At 45.5% G+C, this 20449-nt stretch overlaps 1 protein-coding gene across 5 annotated transcripts in view; it reads left to right on the top strand.

Annotated features, from left to right (window-relative positions):
- Nucleotides 1-1635: 1635 nt before the first annotated feature.
- Nucleotides 1636-20449, top strand: part of RFT1 (RFT1 homolog) — a 54087-nt gene continuing 35273 nt past the window's right edge. Inside the window, exons 1-7 of one of the 5 annotated variants that reach the window (XM_516524.9) lie at nucleotides 1636-1791; nucleotides 6131-6216; nucleotides 8282-8398; nucleotides 9547-9736; nucleotides 10310-10411; nucleotides 12090-12227; nucleotides 20220-20298. In XM_516524.9, coding sequence (XP_516524.3) covers nucleotides 1729-1791; nucleotides 6131-6216; nucleotides 8282-8398; nucleotides 9547-9736; nucleotides 10310-10411; nucleotides 12090-12227; nucleotides 20220-20298 — 775 coding nt within the window. In that variant the 5' untranslated portion in view covers nucleotides 1636-1728. The remainder of the gene's footprint in view (nucleotides 1792-6130; nucleotides 6217-8281; nucleotides 8399-9546; nucleotides 9737-10309; nucleotides 10412-12089; nucleotides 12228-20219; nucleotides 20299-20449) is intronic. The other 4 variants (XM_054680672.2, XM_009445644.5, XM_009445647.5 and 1 more) reach the window with 4 other exon arrangements.

The raw sequence follows: 20449 nt of genomic DNA, 5'->3' as shown, positions 1-20449 counted from the left end.
ACCTGGCAAGATGGGAGTGATAGGCTTTGAGTTCCACAGTCTGCTTCCAGCAGCAGTAGCAGCAGTCATGTGTCAGGAGACATTTATGGGAGCCCTAAGAATGTTCTGTACCGCTACTTCAGGAGGCAAAACCAGGCAGGCTGCACTTCTGCCCTCTTGGAGCTCATGGGCTGATTATATAGAGACACATATTCTAGTCTTTCTGCTATAATGCAGGTTGCATTAGGAACTATAAAGGGGTACAGAGTATTTTAGGGGTACTGTCTTGATTTGCTTGGGCTGCTGTAACAAAATACCATAGACTGGGTAAGTCAAAAACAGAAATTTCTCTCACAGCTCTGGAGGCTGGAAGCCCAAGATCAAGGTGCTAGCCAGTTTGGTTCCTGTTAAGTGTATGTTGGGCGCCTTACATTTTACAAAGCCTTCTTCGTGGTTGCAGACAGCTACATTCTTGCTGTATCCTCAAACAGTAAACACAGAGATCATTTTTCTGACATCTGTTTTTATAAGGACACGAATCCCATTATGACGGCTCCACTTTCAGGACCTAATTACTTCCCAAAGGCCTTACCTCCTAATACTATCACACTGGGGATTAGGCTTCAACATATGAATTTTGAGGGTACACAAACATTTAGTCCACAGCAGGTACCAGCTGTGGTTGGCCAGGAAAGTCAGGATAGTGCGGTCTAGGAGGGCAAGGGGTGCTGTCAGGGAAGACACTTTGGACAAAGAGGGTGGAGGAGCAAAGGCCAGTGAGTCACCGCCTGTCTGAGGACCAGTAAGGACTCGGAATGGCTATGGCCTAGATAGTGTTGGGAAGGGCAATGATCGTGTGAAAGGTAGTAGAAGATAGGTTGGGGCCAAATCATGTGAGGCCTAAAAGAGATTGGGGAAAGACTGGGCTTCCTACAGCCTGCTTGGTAGATAATAAGAACACTGACAGAGCAACAGCTGATTGTGTATGTTGGGCGCTTTACATTTTTTTACAAAGCACCTCCAGTCCTTCTTCCACTCTGCCCTCACAATTTCTAGCATACAGGCAAGAGTGATAAGTTTAGGATCAGGAGCCTGGTATCCACTTAGTCAGGAAACAAGTTGTGTAGTAGATTCGAACAAGTCACTTCCCATCGCCAAGGCTTTACTCATCTCTAACCACAGGGGCCAATTCTCAGAGCTTTCGGAAGGATTTCACAAAACCATACACATAACAGTGCTATATCTAACTTCTGGTCCTCAGTTCTTTCTCTGTTAAATGAGGACAATTCCTGTCCAGCCTAATTCAGAGGGTCTGTGGCTGTGATTCTGTAAGCAAAGGTCAATGGTAAGAATCTTCTTAACAGGCCAGTGAGAAGTTTGTTCCCCTTTTGGCAGATGAGGCCAGGAAAGTTAGTGCTTCTTGGTTGGTGGCTGAAAGCCTCAGAGAAGGAACTTCGGATTCTTTAACGGTATCTCTTAGTACTCGCCACACTATTTCGTTTATACGGGGAAGAGAGGGACAGACAGCGCACAAGCGACAGACAGCGCAGGACCTACTGAAATAGAAAGAGCCAGGCGCCATAACAGACGGCCCGAGACAGGCCCACTTAAAGGGCCAGAACTTCTCGTGCCCCGCCCCCCTCTCTCAAGGCCATCAATCAGACAGCGAGGCGCTCCGTGACGCCATCTTATCGCGACTAAACGGAGTGGCGGCGGCATTTCCTGGTGTCTGAGCCTGGCGCGGAGGCTATGGGCAGCCAGGAGGTGCTGGGCCAGGCGGCCCGGCTGGCCTCCTCCGGTCTCTTCCTGCAGGTACTCTCTGCCCGTCAGGTTCCAGCTTGTACTGCAGCCGGGATTCGCGGGATGGCAGCCCTTGGGCCCTTGAGATCCTGCCCCAGGGCCGACCCAGTCCCGAGGTGGACCCCGCAATGGAGGGGGTGGGGGGGTCGACCGGAGACGGTGGCATTGATGAGGGGGGACCCTGGCCCGGAGATAGGAGCCTGCCTTTAGAGTCTAGGCCGGGTGACTGCAGACAAGCCGCTTTCCTTCTGAGCATTCTATTTCCCATATGGCAGTAGGAGTGAATTAGATCAGGTGGCGGGGGTGAGGGACTGGTATTTCGTGCTCGAGAATCTGATATTTTTCAGGCAAGGAGTTCATTTCCTTCATCAAACACCTTCCTCAAACTTTGAGTCCCACTGAGTTCCGAGAGACCATATGGCATAGCTAAGAACAGAAATCTGGAGTTAGGCTTGGATTGCTCCGTGACCCAGGACAAGTGACTTCACCTGCAGAGCCTGAGTTCCTCACTAGTAAAATGGGGGTAATAATATGTCGTACCTAGCTCATAAGCAGGGATTGAATGGGATCATTCAAATAAACGTACTTAACACAGTACCCGGTTCTTAGTATGCATTTAATACATGTTGGCTGCATCTTCTGTTTATGTGATCTTGGACAAGTCACTTCCCTTCTTGGCCCTAATTTTTGTCATCTGTCAGGTATGATACAGGCCAGTTAGTCCAAATGGTATCCGAAGATTCTTTCAACCCCAGGAGCTGAACCTCTTAAGTCAAGTGGCTCAGTATCTCTCTGTCTCACTCTTGAGCCAATCAACCCTACTTCACACAAGTCCCGAATCTACCCTACCCCTTAGAGAGGCACATGGAGGGCAGAAGAAAGAACCAAGCAGAATGGGGCTTGAGTTTGGGCCTTGTCACTTGCTAGATGCCTGCCTTCGGGATAAATCCCATGACTTCTGTATCAGTTTCTTCATCTTAAATGAGAATCATAGTGCAACCTCACAGGGTCATTAGGAAGATTAGATGAAATCATGCCTCTTAAGTGCCTGGCACACTACAAGTACTTAATAAATGTAGCTATTTTTATTAGGGTAAGAAGTATTTTTAAAATAGTCAATGTAGGAATGAAATGGGATAACCTATGGAAAGCATGTTGAAGAGTGCCTTGCACGTGATATGTGCTTAGTAAATGTTAGCCATTCTAAGTTTACCTAGGGATTTTTTTTTTCTGTTTCACTACATAAATAACTGAGTTTATTGTTTTATCCACAATGTTGGTTTTTTTTCAGCCTTTGATAATATCTTACTACTCAGATAGGCTTCATAAAACGAAAACAAGTTATAACGGAAAACACACTGGACTACGAGTCAGGTGGCTTACCTGTAAGGTCAAGCTGGGTCATTTACTTGCCGTGTGACAGTGAGGAAATCACTTAACCCTCAGTCTTGCTTCCTGTGCATTTACCTCGTTGTTTTTAGTGTCAAATAATTTAACAGATGTGAGAGAGCCTTTTTGTTAAAACTGTAAAGTTGGCTGGACGTGGTGGCTCATGCCTGTCATCCCAGCACTTTGGGAGGCCAAGGCAGGAGGATTGCTTGAGCTCAGGAGTTAAAGACCAGCCTGGGCAACATGGTGAAACCTTGTCTTTACAAAAAATACAAAAATTAGACGGGCGTGGTGGCATGCACCTGTAGTCCCAGCTACTCAGGAGGCTGAGGTGGGATGATCTCGAGTCTGTGAGGTTGAGGCCTCAGTGAGCTGTGATTATGCCACTGCACTCCAGCCTGAGCAACAGAGTGAGACCCTGTCTTGAAACAAAAGCTGTAAAGTCCTTTGCAGAAGTAAATGAAGGCTGTGTTGCTAATAAGGACTGCAGTGTGTGGCAAATACTGGGTGGCGTAAGCAACCTCAGTTTCATTAGCTGCAACCTTTATTCAAACCAATTAGGAGATATGGATATGGCCTGGAACATTAAGTTTCTTAGACAGTGGTAACTTTGAGGTTAACGTAAGTATGTACACATGGTGTTTTGTTTTTTGTTTTCTAGATGGAGTCTCGCTCTGTTGCCCAGGCTGGAGTGCAGTGGCACTATCTCGGCTCACTGCAACATCCGCCTCCCGGGCCCAAGAGATTCTCAGGCCTCAGCCTCCCAAGTAGCTGGGATTACAGGTACCTGCCACCACACCTGGCTAATTTTTGTATTTTTAGTAGAGACAGGGTTTCACCATGTTGGACAGGCTGGTTTCGAACTTCTGACCTCAAGTGATCCACCTGCCTCAGCCTCCCGAAGTGCTGGCATTACAGGTGTGAGCTACCGCGCTCGGATTTTTTTTTTTAATAACCATATTTTTATATGGTTTCTTGAGTGTTTTCATTCTTGTATGCTTTCTCGAATTACACTGTAGACACTTCAGGTAGCTTTGTGGTTACATTTTATTCTGCAAGAATTTGAGAGCTTGTTCTATCTTAATTCTAAGCCACCTATGCTGAAAGTATTAATGCCTTTCATTTGTATGCACTTAAAAAATGCTTTCACTTCTACAGTCTCATTTCTTTTAAAAATATTTCTTGTAGAGATGAGGTCTCACTGTGTTGCCCAGGCTGGTCTCAAATTCCTGGCTTCAAGTGATCCTCCTACCTTTCAGCCTCCCAAAGTGTTGGGATTTTCTTTTTTTTTTTTTTTTAAGATGGAGTCTAGCTCTGTCGCCCAGGCTTCACGCTATTCTCCTGTCTCAGCCTCCCGAGTAGCTGGGACTTACAGGCACCTGCCACCACACCCGGCTAATTTTTTGTATTTTTAGGAGAGGCGGGGTTTCACCGTGTGAGGCAGGATGGTCTCGATCTCCTGACCTCATGATCCGCCAGCCTCGGCCTTCCAAAGTGCTGGGATTACAGGCATGAGCCACTGCGCCCAGCTAAGTATTGGGATTACAGGCATGAGCCACTGTACCCAGCCCTACAATCTCTTTTGATCCTTTTAATCAACCCTATGTGATAGGTAAACTCATTTGACCGAGGAAATTGAGGCTTATAACAATTAGAAGATAACAGATAGAAGAGCTAAATGGTGAACTGTATTTTTAGTAGAGACGGCATTTCACCATGTTAGTCAGGCAGGTCTCGAACTCCTGACCTCAGTTGATCCACCCGCCTCGGCCTCCCAAAGTGCTGGGATTACAGGCATGAGCCACCATGCCCAGCCATATCTGCATGTTTCTAAGGAGCAGCTACAGAGCTGTCATCAGACTCAAAAGACCACCTTTGACTCCATAACGGTTAAGATGGTGATTTCTTGGCTTTGGAGACCTTGCTGCTCTGTGACACTTTAGGTACAGTGTTACACAATGTCCCTTTTTGGTCATAGCTGTCCCCAGAGATTTTCAGACCACAGTAGTCCATTGATATGCTTAGATCAAATCTTCCAAATTGCAACTCTTCACAGATAACTCTGAGGGTGCTTGACACAGAAGTGATTTTCATTTGCTGCTGGGATGCAGAAGGGAGTCATTCAGTGAATGAGGTTTGCACTCTTCCCAGCATCCCCATTTAGCAACCCTGTTTAATTACAGTCTTCTTGTTCTCTGTGTCTCATGGGAGAAGTTCTTTGCTTAGATGGTTTTCTTGAATTGACAGATTGGAAAGTCTCAGGATATGTCCCTTTCAAGCGGCAATAATTGGACACTGTCTCCCTTCCCCCCATGTTACATTACGTTATCTTATTTTTGCAGCATCATTTAAAAGGTATTTCAACTTCTCCCTGGAAAGAGACAAGTATTCAATAAAGAAATACATTTTCTATGTTCTAATTGAGAAAACTGAAGTTCAGAACGATATAAATGTCATTATTGAAGTTCCTAGATATTATGAGGCAGAGAAGAAAAGAGAAATTAGTCCCCATGATTTCTGGTGAGTCTGCTATACCCTTAAGGCTCCCACTTGCTAAGCGTGTGCTATTTCTAAACAGGCTGGGGTGGGGGAGTGTGGCCAGGGCCCGGCAAGGTGAACCACTAACTAGAATTCTCTTTCTGCTTCCTCAAGGGCTTGACTTTGAGTCTGTAGAAACTCAGTGAGTCTATTGGGGCCTCTTTGTTGTTATTAATAAATTAGGGAGCCTTCCAAGTGCCTTCCTGGGTTCTTTGACTACTGCACGGGAGTGCTGAGAGATCCCATGGAATGAAATTTCAGGAGAAATGCAGACAGGTTGGGCGTCTTAGAGGAGAGTCTCCGTGACAAAGCTGCTGTATGTCATTACACCACGTTAGGAAGAACAGCCACATTGTTCTCATTTCAGCTAAGTAAACACTTCTAACGTCATTTATTCTTACGTATTTTTCCTCTTTTTCTATAGGTGTTGTTTCGGTTGATCACCTTTGTCTTGAATGCATTTATTCTTCGCTTCCTGTCAAAGGAAATCGTTGGCGTAGTAAATGTAAGGTAGGAGGAGATGCACCCTGGCACTGTCAGAGTTCACCTTCCTAGCCAGGCTTTCTTCAAACTCTGTACCTGTTTGTCATCCTTGGATTCTAGAAGCATGGACCTTTATCAGAAGCAGAATGTCTTAGCAGTAGGCTGAGGAGAAGCGTGCAGGAGTGGAGGGACGCGCAGGCGATGTTGCTTTTAATGGACTCATGGAGTGTTTTCCATTAGCAGCCTCCAAATGCACATTTCTTTGCCAGCTGTTCTGGTTTTCCTGCTCTTGGAAGTCAGGAAGGAGAAGAGTGGGAGTAATTCATTAAAAACTCTCTCTCAGATATAATCCTATGTTCTTGTCCTGCTGACAGCAAAGGAAACAGAAATTCGGTAGTTTGTGAGGATGCGCTTCATAATGGCAGGGCTGGAGCAGCCACCTTCCTTCCCTCCTCAGTGATTTTATAATTGGGATATGGCAACTGGGATTCGAGCTTGAGTCTTTGTCATCAGTTTCTTGGAGGCTCTTGGAAAGATGACTTCTTTGTCTTTTAGACTCAGCTTGTTTCTTCTACTCGCCTCCTTTCTGTTCAAGGACACCCACGCATATTTTGTCTTCACAAATGACACAAAGTATATGAAATGATGTGAGTGCTCGGAATAGCTCAGCTTCTCAGGTGTGTCTTCATGTCCTGATAAATAAGACAATATGTTCCAGACAGCATTTCATGTCTAATACTTACCAAACATATACTCTTGGCTCTGGTCTCAGAGCTTAGTGGCAGGACTCAAGCTTTGAGCAAAGGAATCATCTGTGGAGTTTTGCACTACATAGTGCTGAACAGGGGCCCAGGAATCTGAATTTTTATAAGCTCCTTAGGTGATTTTGAAACAGGGACCATTCTTTGAGAAATATGTTTTCTTTTCCTCTTCTTCACCTTCTTCTTCTTTTTCTTTTTTTGAGACGACAGGCTTTTGCCCTATCACCCAGGCTGGTGTGCAGTGGCGCCATCATGGCTCACTGCAGCCTTGACCTCTTGGGCTCAAGCGATGCTCCCGTATGAGCCTCCTGAGCAGCTGGGACTACAGGTGTGCACCACCACACCTGAATAATTTTTTTATTTTTTGTAGAGATGAGGTCTTACTGTGTTGCCCAGGCTGGTCTCGAACTCCTGGGCTCAAGCGATCCTCCCATCTTAGTCTCCCAAAGTGCTGGGATTGTAGGCATGAGCCTGAGAAATATAGGCACTTGGCCCTAAGAAATACTGTTTTAAAAGCAGGAAGGAAGAGGGGCAAATCCTCCTAGGGGCTCAGATTTTTCTCCCCAGGCAGCCTTCCTGAGACTGGCAGGTCCTGCTTTGACAGCCCTTGTCTGGCCTGCCCTGCTCCCCTGCTTAAGGTTTGGTTCCATCTCCTTATTTGCAGTGTTCCACAGAGGCACTGGGTAGCAGGATAATCCTTGGACAACCCCAGAGACCTTAACCCTGGGCTGTCCCTACTCTGGCTTCACCCAGACAGCTGTCTATTGAGGAGGGGAGATCTCAGCTACTCCTCGCTAAGATGCAGGAAGGCTCACCCAGGTGCTGCCCACCTGGGAGGTACCCAGGCACGCCTTGCTGATCTGGGTTGCAGCAGCCTCTGTAATGGTTGCCAGCCTTGTTGCCTGTCTTGAGATTCTTTTGGCCAGAGCCTCCACTCGGTAGAGGCTCAGCTTTTCTCACAGGGGCCATCGGTCACTCGTGTCAGTGTGACCAAGAAGGGTGAGGTTATAATCTTATCTTCTCCTCCTTGTGGTCATGGCCACACCTCTGCCTGTAGCCATGAAGGCTGAAGCCTTTTGAGGCCACTGCAGCAGTTTCTATCCTTCACGTAACTGTAGGCACACACCCTCAGGTGTCTTTCATTTGGTTCCTAACTCATTAGTTCTCATGGATCAGACCGGTAGGGGGTCCTGTAAGAGCCCACTGCCTTCCACATCACCACCAGTGGTTTATGACCAAGACTTTATCTCCTCCCTGTTGCTGGAAAAATCCCAGAAGTTCTCTCTATGAAAAAACTTGAGACCTTATTGATTTCTCCCTTTCATTTACAGACTAACGCTGCTTTACTCAACCACCCTCTTCCTGGCCAGAGAGGCCTTCCGCAGAGCATGTCTCAGTGGGGGCACCCAGCGAGACTGGAGCCAGACCCTCAACCTGCTGTGGCTAACGTGAGTTGTGCTTTGGCAGGAGACACGTTTCAGGAAGGCAGGTGTAGTGAGCATTGGAAATGAAACAGTAACACGTGCCTAAAGCTGAATTGCCCCCAGATTCAGTTTCGCCATGGGTTTCTGGGAGCAGGCATACAACAAGAAGGGGAGAGTGTTTGTGTCAAAGGAACTTCTTGGCTCATTTTCTCTCTGGATATCCAGGAGCCAGGAAGAGGTTCTGGGTTGGGGTTTCTGGGCCAGGTTTCTAGCCCTGGTTTCATCCTCTTTGGAGGTGGTTTCTTGCTGTTTCTGACCACCACTGTGGGCTCCACTTGGCCTGTGCCATCTTTTTTATTCCTAATCTTTTTGCTCTATAATATCTTTTGAGCTTTTAACAGCCACTTAGATTTAGTATTTCTTGAAAGCCTTTTATGGGTTTCATTACATTTTTCTTCAGTTTTTTTATGTGACTTCAGTTCTGAGTCTTTTAGGATATTCTTGAAGATCAAATACATTAGCTTAAAATTGCAATGGCTTTTCTCCAGCTAGGTCCCTGCAGGGAGGGCTGGGGTTTGAGGTTATTTCCCAGTGCTGCCCTTGCATAACTCCTTATTGCCTCACAGAAATGACTGTCATGAGGGCTGGCAGGTGTTCATTTTATTAGAGGAACAACTGTTAACCACCCAGTCATATTTAAGTGCCCCATGGTACACATGTGAAACATGCGAAAGGATACTGAGCACTGCTCTGTTGGTTATTTGGGATGCAAGGAACAGCTGTATACAGTCTGTCAGTCATTCTAACAACAGGCATTTTCTTTCTGGGAATTTTGCTTATGGGGTCAGTATGTGTAACCCAGTGGATAGAAGTTTAGGCTTTGGAGTTATTGCAGGATTGGGTCTTGCTTCTGCCCTTGATTAGCTGTTCATGACCTTGGCCAAATTGCCCAGTGCCTGTCAGCCTCAGTTTCATTTTTTTAATGGAGATAATGACAGAGGATCATTGTGAGGTATCAGTGAGATAAGCGGCGTGAATCATAGTGCCTGGCATGTAGTTAGTATCTTATAAATAAATGGTAGCTGTTTGTATTATAACTATTTTTTTCTGTTCAGTGTTACTATTTTTTTTATTTTAAAATTTAGTGAATTATTTTTTTTCTCCTCTTCCAGAGTCCCCCTGGGTGTGTTTTGGTCCTTATTCCTGGGCTGGATCTGGTTGCAGCTGCTTGAAGTGCCTGATCCTAATGTTGTCCCTCACTATGCAACTGGAGTGGTGCTGTTTGGTCTCTCGGCAGTGGTGGAGCTTCTAGGAGAGCCCTTTTGGGTCTTGGCACAAGCACATATGTTTGTGAAGCTCAAGGTCAGTGCACCTTCTGCTGTGAATGGGAAATGGGAAGAATAAGAAAAAGCGTTGTTTTTTAAAAATGCTTTTATAGGAGAGAATGAATGATTTTTCCAGACTTGCACCTAAAAATGTATTTAGAAAAAGATAACATGGTCAGTTAAGTTCTTACACTTGAAATTTGTCAGATGGGCTAGGCTAAAGTTCACCTCTATTTTACCATAAATAAAAAACAGATTTGCTAATAATTTATTAGTTCAAGTCAGAATTTAGAAGGACCGTAAAGGTTTTTCAGATTTTTCTAGTGGTTATATTTAGTTGTATACTAACATTAACTTTTCTCTCTTCATCTTTTATAATAGATTACAAAAGAATATATATTTAATGTAAATCTTAAAGCATAATATACTGAAAGATCCATGAACCCACCACCCTACCCAAGAAGTAAAACGTTACTGATACTTATGTCCAGCTGTGTGCCCTGCCCCCACAGCCAGGGTAACCACTGCCCTAGATTTTCTGTCTATCATTCCATTACATCTTGACTTTTTGATGATGTTTGTAAACTGCACCTTAACCACATGTTTGCAGGTGATTGCCGAGAGCCTGTCGGTAATTCTTAAGAGCGTTCTGACAGCTTTTCTCGTGCTGTGGTTGCCTCACTGGGGATTGTATATTTTCTCTTTGGCCCAGGTAAGAATCATGGCTTTTAACTTTTTATATGATCTTTGTTTCTCCAACTGGTTTTTCTTCTTGTTCCCACCGCCGTGTGGTCTGCATTCGCAGTACCCATGCCTGTGCAGGAGGTGGAAACACCAGAAGGGTGGCCTTGGCACTGCTTCTCTAGCTGCCAGGTCCATTGTGTTCCATACACTGAAACCGTAGGTGTTTCTAGGGACCTGGTGAGGGCCACACACTGGACTTCATTGTCGAACATCAAAAACCCCTTTTAGACATTCAGTGGGCAAGCCTGTTTCAAACTGATCTTTGGTCATCTGAAAGTCTTGTAAAGGAGAAAAAAATCAGTAGGGGATGGGGTGGGAATCAAATTGTATATGTATTATTTTCCCTGGATTTCCATCTTTTTTTTGCAGAATAGGTGGAAACTCTGCCAAGCCTGTTTTAAACTTAGATTGAAATCTCACATAATTCAGAGGGCATGAATCAAGTCAGAGTAGGTATGTGTTCAGTTTTAGCAATTTAGGCTTCATTTCCATCTCATTGTTTCCTAGTTCTAGTTCATATTTCTAGTTCTAATAAAAATACAACTAGAGTACAAGTGCTATTTTTAAAAATGAAATTTAAGATCAGATAGTTACCAGAACATTTTACAGTGCAAAGCAGTTGTAGTTTTCATTAATGTTTAGGAAGATAAATTAAGATTCTTAGTAATGATTTATGTAAAGGGTACTTCTCACAGAGGACACTGGCATCAGGTGGGTGGCTCACAGCAGTGCCGCTGGAGCTTTAAGGGCTTGGAGCGTGAAGAAAGAAGGCTGGTGGATGATGGGCTCTGTCTCAGGCATGGTTGGGAGTGGAGAGCCAAGGGGCCCACACCTACTAAAGTGAGACTCTTCTTTTTCCTTGCCCTGTGCCTTTACTACAGGAGCAGCCTTGATATTGCCAGGTTGAAAGCAAGTCTAGAGGTGCCAGTCTTTCTTGAACCAGTGTGCACTGCTGTTCTCAGGAGGGAAAGAGGGTCGAAGGGAGCTTGTGAAAAGGGGCTTTTTTGGACTTTCCTCCTCAATCTGCAGACAAAACCCATCTGGCTGCTCCTGGCCAGAAGCCATTCTTTTGTCCTGGATGGGTGGAGGGAGGGGTGGGCCCTCTTATCACCCTACCCTTTCTTCCCCTATCTGTAGTAGCTCTTGCCCTGGCGAATAGGAGAGAGCCAGCAGCTCAACTGTGCTTTGTAATCATTAATGGCACAGGTTTCCGGGGTTTATAGAAAACCCACAGTCCTTGATGACGGCAAGTCCTTGGATATTAACACAGTTAGGATACATAGATCTTTGCAGTGTGCTGACTAGGTGGAAGAGCCATTCCTTTGGCCAAATACACACCTTTTGAGAATGTATCAGACATGGCTGTGGTAATTGAGTTAGTGTACATCTGTTATGGAAATTACATTCTGCCTGCCGAGAAGAATTATGTTCTTCCAGTTAAGTGAAGTGTTGGGAACACTTTGCAGGTAGATGCTGCAGTGGAGTTGGGTCTAAGTGACTAGTGCCATTTCCCAGAGGGTAAGGCATTGCTGAATAGAAAGTGCAGTTAATCAAGAGAGTTCTATTATTTGACTGGCCTTTGAGATCAAATTTATAGGCATATCTTAATTATGCCTTTATTAAAACAGTTTATTTTTTTTTCTCAGCTTTTCTATACCACAGTTCTGGTGCTCTGCTATGTTATTTATTTCACAAAGTTACTGGGTTCCCCAGAATCAACCAAGCTTCAAACTCTTCCTGTCTCCAGAATAACAGATCTGTTACCCAATATTACAAGAAATGGAGTAAGTAATACATTTTTATCTCTTATCATTTTAATCATAGGTGCTGCTTATCCTTGAGAGAAAGAAACTGCAACTGGTTTATTGTTATAATCATAAATAGAATTTTATAGCTCATATTTATGGAGTGCTTGCTCTATGCCAGGCCAGGGTTTCTAAATCTTTGCACTGTGGACATTTTGGCCTGCTCAATTCTTTGTTGTAGGGGCTGTCCTGTGCATTGTAGGATGTTTAGCAGCATCTCTGACCTCAAACCACTAGATGCCAGTAGCAATCACCCCTCAGTGGAGCACCCCAAAATGTCTCCACACGTTGCCAAATGTCCCCTGGGGGACAAAATTGCCCCCAGTTGATAACCACTGTGCTAGACCCTATGCTGAATGCTTTACCTGCCTTATTTAATGCTTAACAACAACCCTGAAAGGCTGACACTGTCTGTTTCTATTTTAGGGTTGAGAAACTAAGGCTTAGTGAATAAATACCTGTCCTAGGTGAGGGTCAGAGTGAGGACAGCAGCCTGGAGGGGCTCACATGCCAGCAGAGCACAGGCTCCACCATTGTGCTCCACTCTCTCTATTCTGCTGTGGTTTTGGTTTTCTTCCTCAGTTGACTTCTAGCACACAGTTGAGAGTTCTGAGAAAGTAGGGATGAACCCAAAATGGTCTTTTTTTTTTTTCTCCTTGAGACAGTGTCTCATTCTCTTGCCCAGAGTGGCGTGATCATAGCTCACTACAGCCTTGACCTCCTGGGCTCAAGTGATCCTCCTGCCTCAGTCTCCCAAGTAGCTGGGACTACAGGTACATGCCACCATGCCCAGCTAATTAAAAAAATTTTTTTTGTAGAGACAGGGTCTCACTATGTTGTCCAGGCTAGTGTTGAACTCCTGAGTTTAAGCAGTCCTCCCACCTCAGCCTCCCAAAGTGCTGGGATTATGAGCCACCATGCCCGGCCTCACATGGTCTCCTTCTGAGTGTCAGGCTAGTCTTTCAGGTGATACACTTTCCCATCTAGAGAACTGTGGATTCTACAGCTGATGTGTGGAGTGGCGCATAATCTTTTCTACTCAATTCCTTCACACTCAGGCCATTGGACTTTCATTTTCTGGCTCTTCTGGGGTCAGTGCTGCTGCCCATGCCACCGGAGCTTTACACGTGATGATGTTGCCACGTTGTCTCTGCTAAGACACTTAATGAGCTCCTCCATTCTGGGCACTTTCCCCTCTCTCCATGCTTGTTTGCTTGCCGGATGTAATGCACTCAGTTGTGGTAAGGCACATGCTGGATTTCTCCTTATTCCTCTTGTGATACTTAAAAAGTAGTAAAATATGTGAGACTTAAGTCTCAGAATTCACAGAATCCTGTTATACAACTTTTCAAGAAAAACTAGATCCTATGTATCAAAGCCAGATATGTTCTCATTTGTGAGATCAGAGTTCTCCATTCTGCTCAGCTAGATTTTACCTATAACCTAAACCAACAGGACGTTTTGGATACCACTGTGCCTCATCTACAGGCTTAGATGGTTAGGACTCAGGATCGCTTCTCTTGCCTAGAGCTTCTGCCCCCTGCCCCCAGAGCAGGTCTGAGAGTGCAGAAGAGTTCTTCTTCCCCTTAGTGTCTCCTGGTGCCCACCTGTACCAAGCCTGGCAGATTTTCATACTGGGCCTGTCCCTGTGCCCCAGCAGTATTTTGGGAAGGAACATTTGAACCATTAGTATAAGCAAAGAGAGAAGGTAAAGAAAAGAGTCTGCCAAGTGTTTATTAAACTCTGTGGTGGCCAGCCTGAGCAACATGGCAAGACTGTCTCTACAAAAAAAAATTTTTTTTAATTAGCTGGGTGTAGTGGTGTGCACCTGTAGTCCCAGCTACTCAGGAGGCTGAGGTGGGAGGGTCGCTTGAGCACAGGTCAAGGCTGCAGTGAGCCATGATTGTGCCACTGCACTCCAGCCTGGGCAACAGAGTGAGACCCTGTCTCAAATAAATAACCAAATAAATAAAACCTGTGATGGGCTCAGAACTCTAAGCTTAGTTTCTTTATCTGTCAAATGGGGATAATAATAGTACCTCACTCCTAAGGCTGTTTTGAGGACCTGATGAGTTGGGGCATGTAAGGTCTTAACATTGTGGCCTGGCACAAGTGGGTATCCTTAAGTGACAACTGATATCACCACTGTCACACTGACGCCCTGAGAGCAGAGCTGGCTCTACAGGGGCACCCTAGCTAGGCAGCTCTGATGGTATTGGTGTGGGAGCTCAGCGGTTTAATCTGGCAATATGCTCTGAAAGTACCCATGCCCAGACTGCAAGGACCCAAGCCCTGATCATGAGAAGGCTGTGTGTACCGTCACACATAGTGATACTGTTCCTGCTGACATACAGTAAGAACATGGCGCCATGCTTGGTGCCATCAGGGATACAGACATGTAGGAGAGGTGATTCCTGGGCCTCAGGGAGGTTCCTGTGGGCTTGAGAGGCACCTGATATAGATCTGAAGCCTGTGGGACTCTCCCCAGACCTCAGGGTCTTCATTTTTAAAGTGAGATTGTTGGCCTACATGACCTGTGAGGCCCCTCTGTAGACTTCAGGAGTTCCATGAAAGTATTTGAACCTTGACAAAGAGCCATTTACAATAACTGCCATTGACTGCATGTTTTGTGCCATGCACTACACCAAGCACTTTACATGGATTTTGTGTTTAATTCTCTTAGTAATGTATGAGATAAATACTGTTAGCTCCATTTTACAGACAAGAAAACTGAGGTTCAGAGGAGTTAAGTGACTAATCCAAAATCACATAGCTGGTTTTGGACCCACTTCTCTCCACCTTTTGCTGGGGACTAGCTTTAGACTGTGGCTTACCCCTATGTTATGTAGCCTTCCAAAAGAAATTGGCTTATTGCCCGTAGTAGTTATTGTTTACATAAAGATTAGGAAGTTCCAGGTGGAACAATTCATAATTCAGGTTTATTATTTTAAAAAGAAGCCCGGGCATGGTGGCTCACACCTGTAATCCCAGCACTTTGGGAGGCTGAGCGGGCAGATCACTTGAGGTCAGGAGTTGGAAACCAGCCTGGCCCACATGGTGAAACCCCATCTCTACTAAAAATACAAAACAGTTAGCTGGGCATGGTGGCATGCGCCTGTAATCCCAGCTACTTGGGAGGCTGAGGCAGGAGAACTGCTTGAACCCAGGAGGTGGAGGTTGCAGTGAGCTGAGATCGCACCACTACACTCTAGCCTGGGCAACAGAGCAAGACTCTGTCTCAAAAAAAAAGAAAAAGAAAAAAAGAGGCTGGGTGTGGTGGCTCAAGCCTGTAATCCCAGCACTTTGGGAGACCGAAGTGGGAGGATTGCTTGAGCCCAGGAGTTTGAGACCAGCCTGGGAAACATGGTAAGAACCCGTCTTTACAAAACATGTAAAATTTAGCTGGGCATGGTGGCACATGCCTGTGATCCCAGCTGCTCTGGAGGCTGAGGCAGGAGGATCACTTGAGCCCTGGAGACTGAGGCTACAGTAAGCTGTGTTCATGCTACTGCACTTTAGCCTGGGCGACAGAGTGAAACCCTGTCTCAAAAAAAAAAAAAAAAAAAAAAAAAAAAAAGAAAAGAAATGAGATGATTCTGAATGCATGAACGCAGTGTATGACTTTACCATGAGCAGCATGCCTGACTTGACTCCCCAGAGCAGCTTTCTGCACTGGGGACTTCCTTAATGGAAGCTGGTCAAATAATTATATTTACTATCAATTTGACTTAATTGTGAGATTTCCCTTCCTGTTCTTGTAGAATTCTATCTTCTTTAAAGATGCTTATTTAACCTTATAATAAATTAATGATACTTCAAATAATGGCTTCCGTTTATATTCATTGACATTTCTGAGGGATTTAATATGAGAGATATGCTAATATTTAAGTAAAGCTGAGGAATTTGACTCAGCAAGCATGTATTAAACATTATTATATGTTAGGCACTGTACCAGGTGCCCCGAGTGAGGCCCCTACCCTCAGAACTTGCATGGTGATGGAGAGATAGGATCTGTACTCAACTATGCTATAGGACAGTGTGTGTCTAGCGTTATCAAAATAGAAGCACAGAGGAAGGACTGCTGAATTCCATCTAGGAACATCAAGGAAGGCTTCATGGAGGAAGCTTCTTTTGTGCTGGACTTTGACACATGGGTGGGCAAAGGTTAAATGTATATGTGTGGTAGAGATGGGCATTCGTGACCACAGAAGGAAAGAAAATTTGCTCAGTGCTTGTTACCTGCCCATCATTGTGTTGGAATTGGGAATGTAGAGATGACTGGGGTACTTAGGTTGGCTGGAAAATGGGGGAAGGGAGAGAAAGGAAAAGGTGGTGGGAAGTTATGAAGGGAAGTAAACCTGGCTGCCAGGCTAGGGTCAGGTGGCAGTGGCCTCAGTGCTATGGAGCTTGGGTTTAATTCAGGGGCAGTGGAGCCTAATGAAAGGTTTTTGAACAGCACCATGATCAAACTGTCTGTATTGAGGAGCTTGCCGTCTCTTACAGAGTTATAGTGTCTTATTTTTTTTCATTCAATCCTCATACTGGCTCCATGAGACAGGACTTCTTATCCCATTTTGCAGATGAGAAAGCCAAGGCTTAGCAAAATTAAGTATCTTGTTCACGGCGACATTTACACTAATAATTCAAGGAACTGCAGGTCGAGCCCCAATCTCCAAGCTTGACTCCAAAGCCTGAACCTGCAATGAGAAGGATAGGCTAGAGAAAGAGTAAGAAGCAAAAAAAGCTCATTGGGAGCCTGTGGCAATTGTCCAGGTGAGGAGTAAGGACAGGGGGAGGATGGATGAAAGTGGGAGGATGGATAAAGCTGGGGCAGCATCAGTAGCCCCAGAGTGACTGGGTTAGGTGGAGCAAGAGGGAGAGGAAGGAGTGCTCTGTAGGGTGGAGGAGGTGACGGAGGGCAGTGGACAGGATGGTAGCCCCACACTCACCAGTGACTCTTGTCATTGTGGTAAGGATGTGGCTGATCATATCATCCTGAGTCAGAAGAGTTTGGGAAGTGGACGAGTGACTCAGGTGAAAGTGTGATGAGCCTCTGAGTTCTGATTCCAGACCTTCCCTGGAGTTACCATCCATCACCTTTTACCACCTTAGCCGCCATTTCTCCGTTAGTACAGTGAGGCAGTGGAATGGCTTGTTGGTCAGGGTATTCCAGGGAAATTCCTGGCTATTTAGATCAGCTCATCAGTACCAACCCAGCTGTTGCGAAATAGGCCTCTTTTGACCGCCCCAAGTGACACCTCCATTCTGAACCTCCATTCTGAATAGAATGGTAACAGTCCACCACATGCTTCCTCTCTCCCACCACTCAGCCCCTGCCTGCAGAAGCCGCATCTCAGATTGGATTTCCTGCCTCTGTGTCCTTAATGAGCACTTTTAGTAAGTGGTGTCACCATTCCTTCTGAACCACAGGCCCATTTAAACCAAAGGCATTAGGAAAATCAAGTATGAGCTCTCAGATTAGGTACACCATCATGATCTCATTCTCCCAAAGAACTTTGTCTTTAAAGAGCCCAATCATCTTCCCAAATCCATTCACAACCTGCAGGCAAGCAGGCATCACGAGAGCCTCATGACAAGCAGCAGCCTTCGTTTCCTTTTAAAAGGGGACAGGTCCTGCTTTGCTGACCCCTGGGAGGACCACCACAGCATGGCAAGGGGTGAGGAGCAGTGTGAGAGAGAGAAGGTGCTGAAGCCGGCTGTGGTCAGAATCCAAGTCTGAAGATGACGTGGTCCCCAGTGCCCCCTAGTGGTAGGAAGTTGTCTGGTGCTCTTTGTTCCGGGGAAAGGAGATGGCCTGTTTTAAACATCTTGTGGCCCAATTTCCTTCTCATCAGGGAAGATTTACTCCTGGGCTAAAGAGATAACCTGGCATCTGCTCTAGGTTCTCTGATTCCCTGAGGGCTGCACTGTTTGGGAGGATTCACACTTGCGCTCCCTGTGTCTGGAAAGAAGGCTCAGAAACCAAGGAGTAAAGAGAATGGGGGCTAGAAGTGATCCTTGCTTTCAGAGGTGCTCTAGGCTTGCCCTGTCCCAACTGTTAGCCACCAGCCACATGTGGCTATAGAGCATTCTGGAATATGGCTAGTCTGAATTCAGATGAGTCATAAATGCAAAATACATATTGGATTTCAAAGTCTTAATATGAAAAAAATATTTTTTACAGGGATTACTTGTTGAAATGATAATATTTTGGTTAAATAAAATATATTAAAATTAATTTCACTTGTTTCTTTTTCCTGTGCACTGTGGCTGCTAGAAAATTTAACATTACATTTCTACTGGATAGCATTGCTCTTCACGGATGGGCTTTCTGCCCAGAACAGGGGCCCACATGACTGAGACAGGTTCCAGGCCTGCCCTTGGGCCCACTTCTAGAGCTGTGGCTGACCTTTTGGAGAGGTAGAGTGGGCTTGGCCTTTGTAATTCAGCCCTCCCCTCCCAAAAAGCCCTCTGAAATCCTACCATTGAGAAGTAATCACTTTGGATAATCACTACTTTTCAAAATGCAAGTACCCTAGGATTAAGAACCTAACATCAACCAGGCATGGTGGCTCATGCCTGGAATCCCAGTACTTTGGGAGCCGAGGTGGGAGGATTGCTTGAGCCAGGAGTTTGCGACCAGCCTGGGCAATGCAGCAAGACCCTCATCTCTACAAAAATTTTAAAAATGAGCCAGGCATGGTGGCACACACCTGTAGTCCCAGCTATTCTGGAGGCTGAGGGGGGAAGATGGCTTGAGCCCAGGAGTTTGAGGTTATAGTGAGCTATGATCATGCCACTGCATTCCAACCTGGGTGATAGAGTGAGACCCTGTTTCTAAAACAAAACAAACAAAACAAAAAACCAAACACCTAGTCTAAATATTCTGGGATCCCAGGGTGCCTACAAGATAGAGGAGGGGGCCCCAGAGAGAACTGTGGGAGGTAGAAAAACAGGAGTCAGAGGATACCGAGCTCCCTGGCTGCCTTGCTCTTCCATTTTGTGCTCAGCTCCCTGGCTTTGAGGCCACCTGTCTCTTAATAGGTTGACCTCTACCCTACCTAAGTGTTTCCTTGTCCTTAGGAAATGGGCCATTTGGTGCCGCTGGGAGTTTTATTTATTTATTTATTTATTTTTGAGCCAGATTTTCGCTCTGTCATCCAGGCTGAAGTTCAGTGGTGCCATCTTGGCTCACTGCAACCTCTGCCTTCCAGGTTCAAGCGATTCTTGTGCCACAGCCTCCCAAGTAGTTGAGATTACAGACACGTACCACCACGCCCAGCTAATTTTTGTATTTTTAGTAGAGATGGGGTTTTTGCCATGTTGGCCAAGCTGGTCTCAAACTCCTGGCCTCAAGTGATCCACCCACCTCAGCTTCCCAAAGTGTTGTGATTATAGGCGTGAGCAACCTCGCCTGGCCTGGAGTTTTAGAAGAGTCATATCAGAAATTTTATTTTCTCCGTTCCTCTGTCATACCCATTCTGAGTGGTTTACCTGACCTGCGAAGGCTAAATTTCTTTTGTAATGCAGAAGGGCAGCTCCTATACTTTGTGTAAAAGGGCCCTGGATGGCTGAACATAGCATTACAATGTGCAGTATATGGAGCAGAATTTGTTCTGCAGCCTGGCATGCTTTAGACAGTTTTTAAGGAAAGAACAAACTGTGAGCTGTACGTGTTAGCTGTGGTCAGTGTACTGTGTGGGCCCCCAAGGGACAGCAGCAATTCTTTAGGGGTCTCAGTATATGAGTCTTGGGCAGGCCCTTACAGACTTTGGCTTTGTGTTTAGTAATGTAAATTCTTCTCCAGTGTTTGTGAGATGCCTTCTGTGTGCTTAGCATTGGATGAGGATTCAGTGGAGACTATCCAAGTTGGGATTTAGAGACCAGATTGCATTTGCCTCTCATGTAGCATTGCATTCTTAGACTTGCAATGCCTGTGATGTTTTTGTTTTGTTTTGTTTTCTCTTCTAGGCGTTTATAAACTGGAAAGAGGCTAAACTGACTTGGAGTTTTTTCAAACAGTCTTTCTTGAAACAGATTTTGACAGAAGGTAAGTAGACGGTCACTCTGAATCGTCGGGAGACCATAGTAGAAGGGGATTTCATAGGACTGCCAATTACCTGGGTCCAGACCACCTGTCCAGAGCCTCTGGGGCAGAAGAATTTCAGAAATGGGAGGAGGGGGCTTAATACGGAGAGAGA

This window comes from Pan troglodytes, chromosome 2 (genome assembly GCF_028858775.2).
Source record: "Pan troglodytes isolate AG18354 chromosome 2, NHGRI_mPanTro3-v2.0_pri, whole genome shotgun sequence".
Lineage (NCBI taxonomy): Eukaryota > Metazoa > Chordata > Mammalia > Primates > Hominidae > Pan > Pan troglodytes.
The sequence above is the reverse complement of the archived record's forward strand: the minus strand, read 5'-3'. Positions and strand labels throughout refer to the sequence as shown.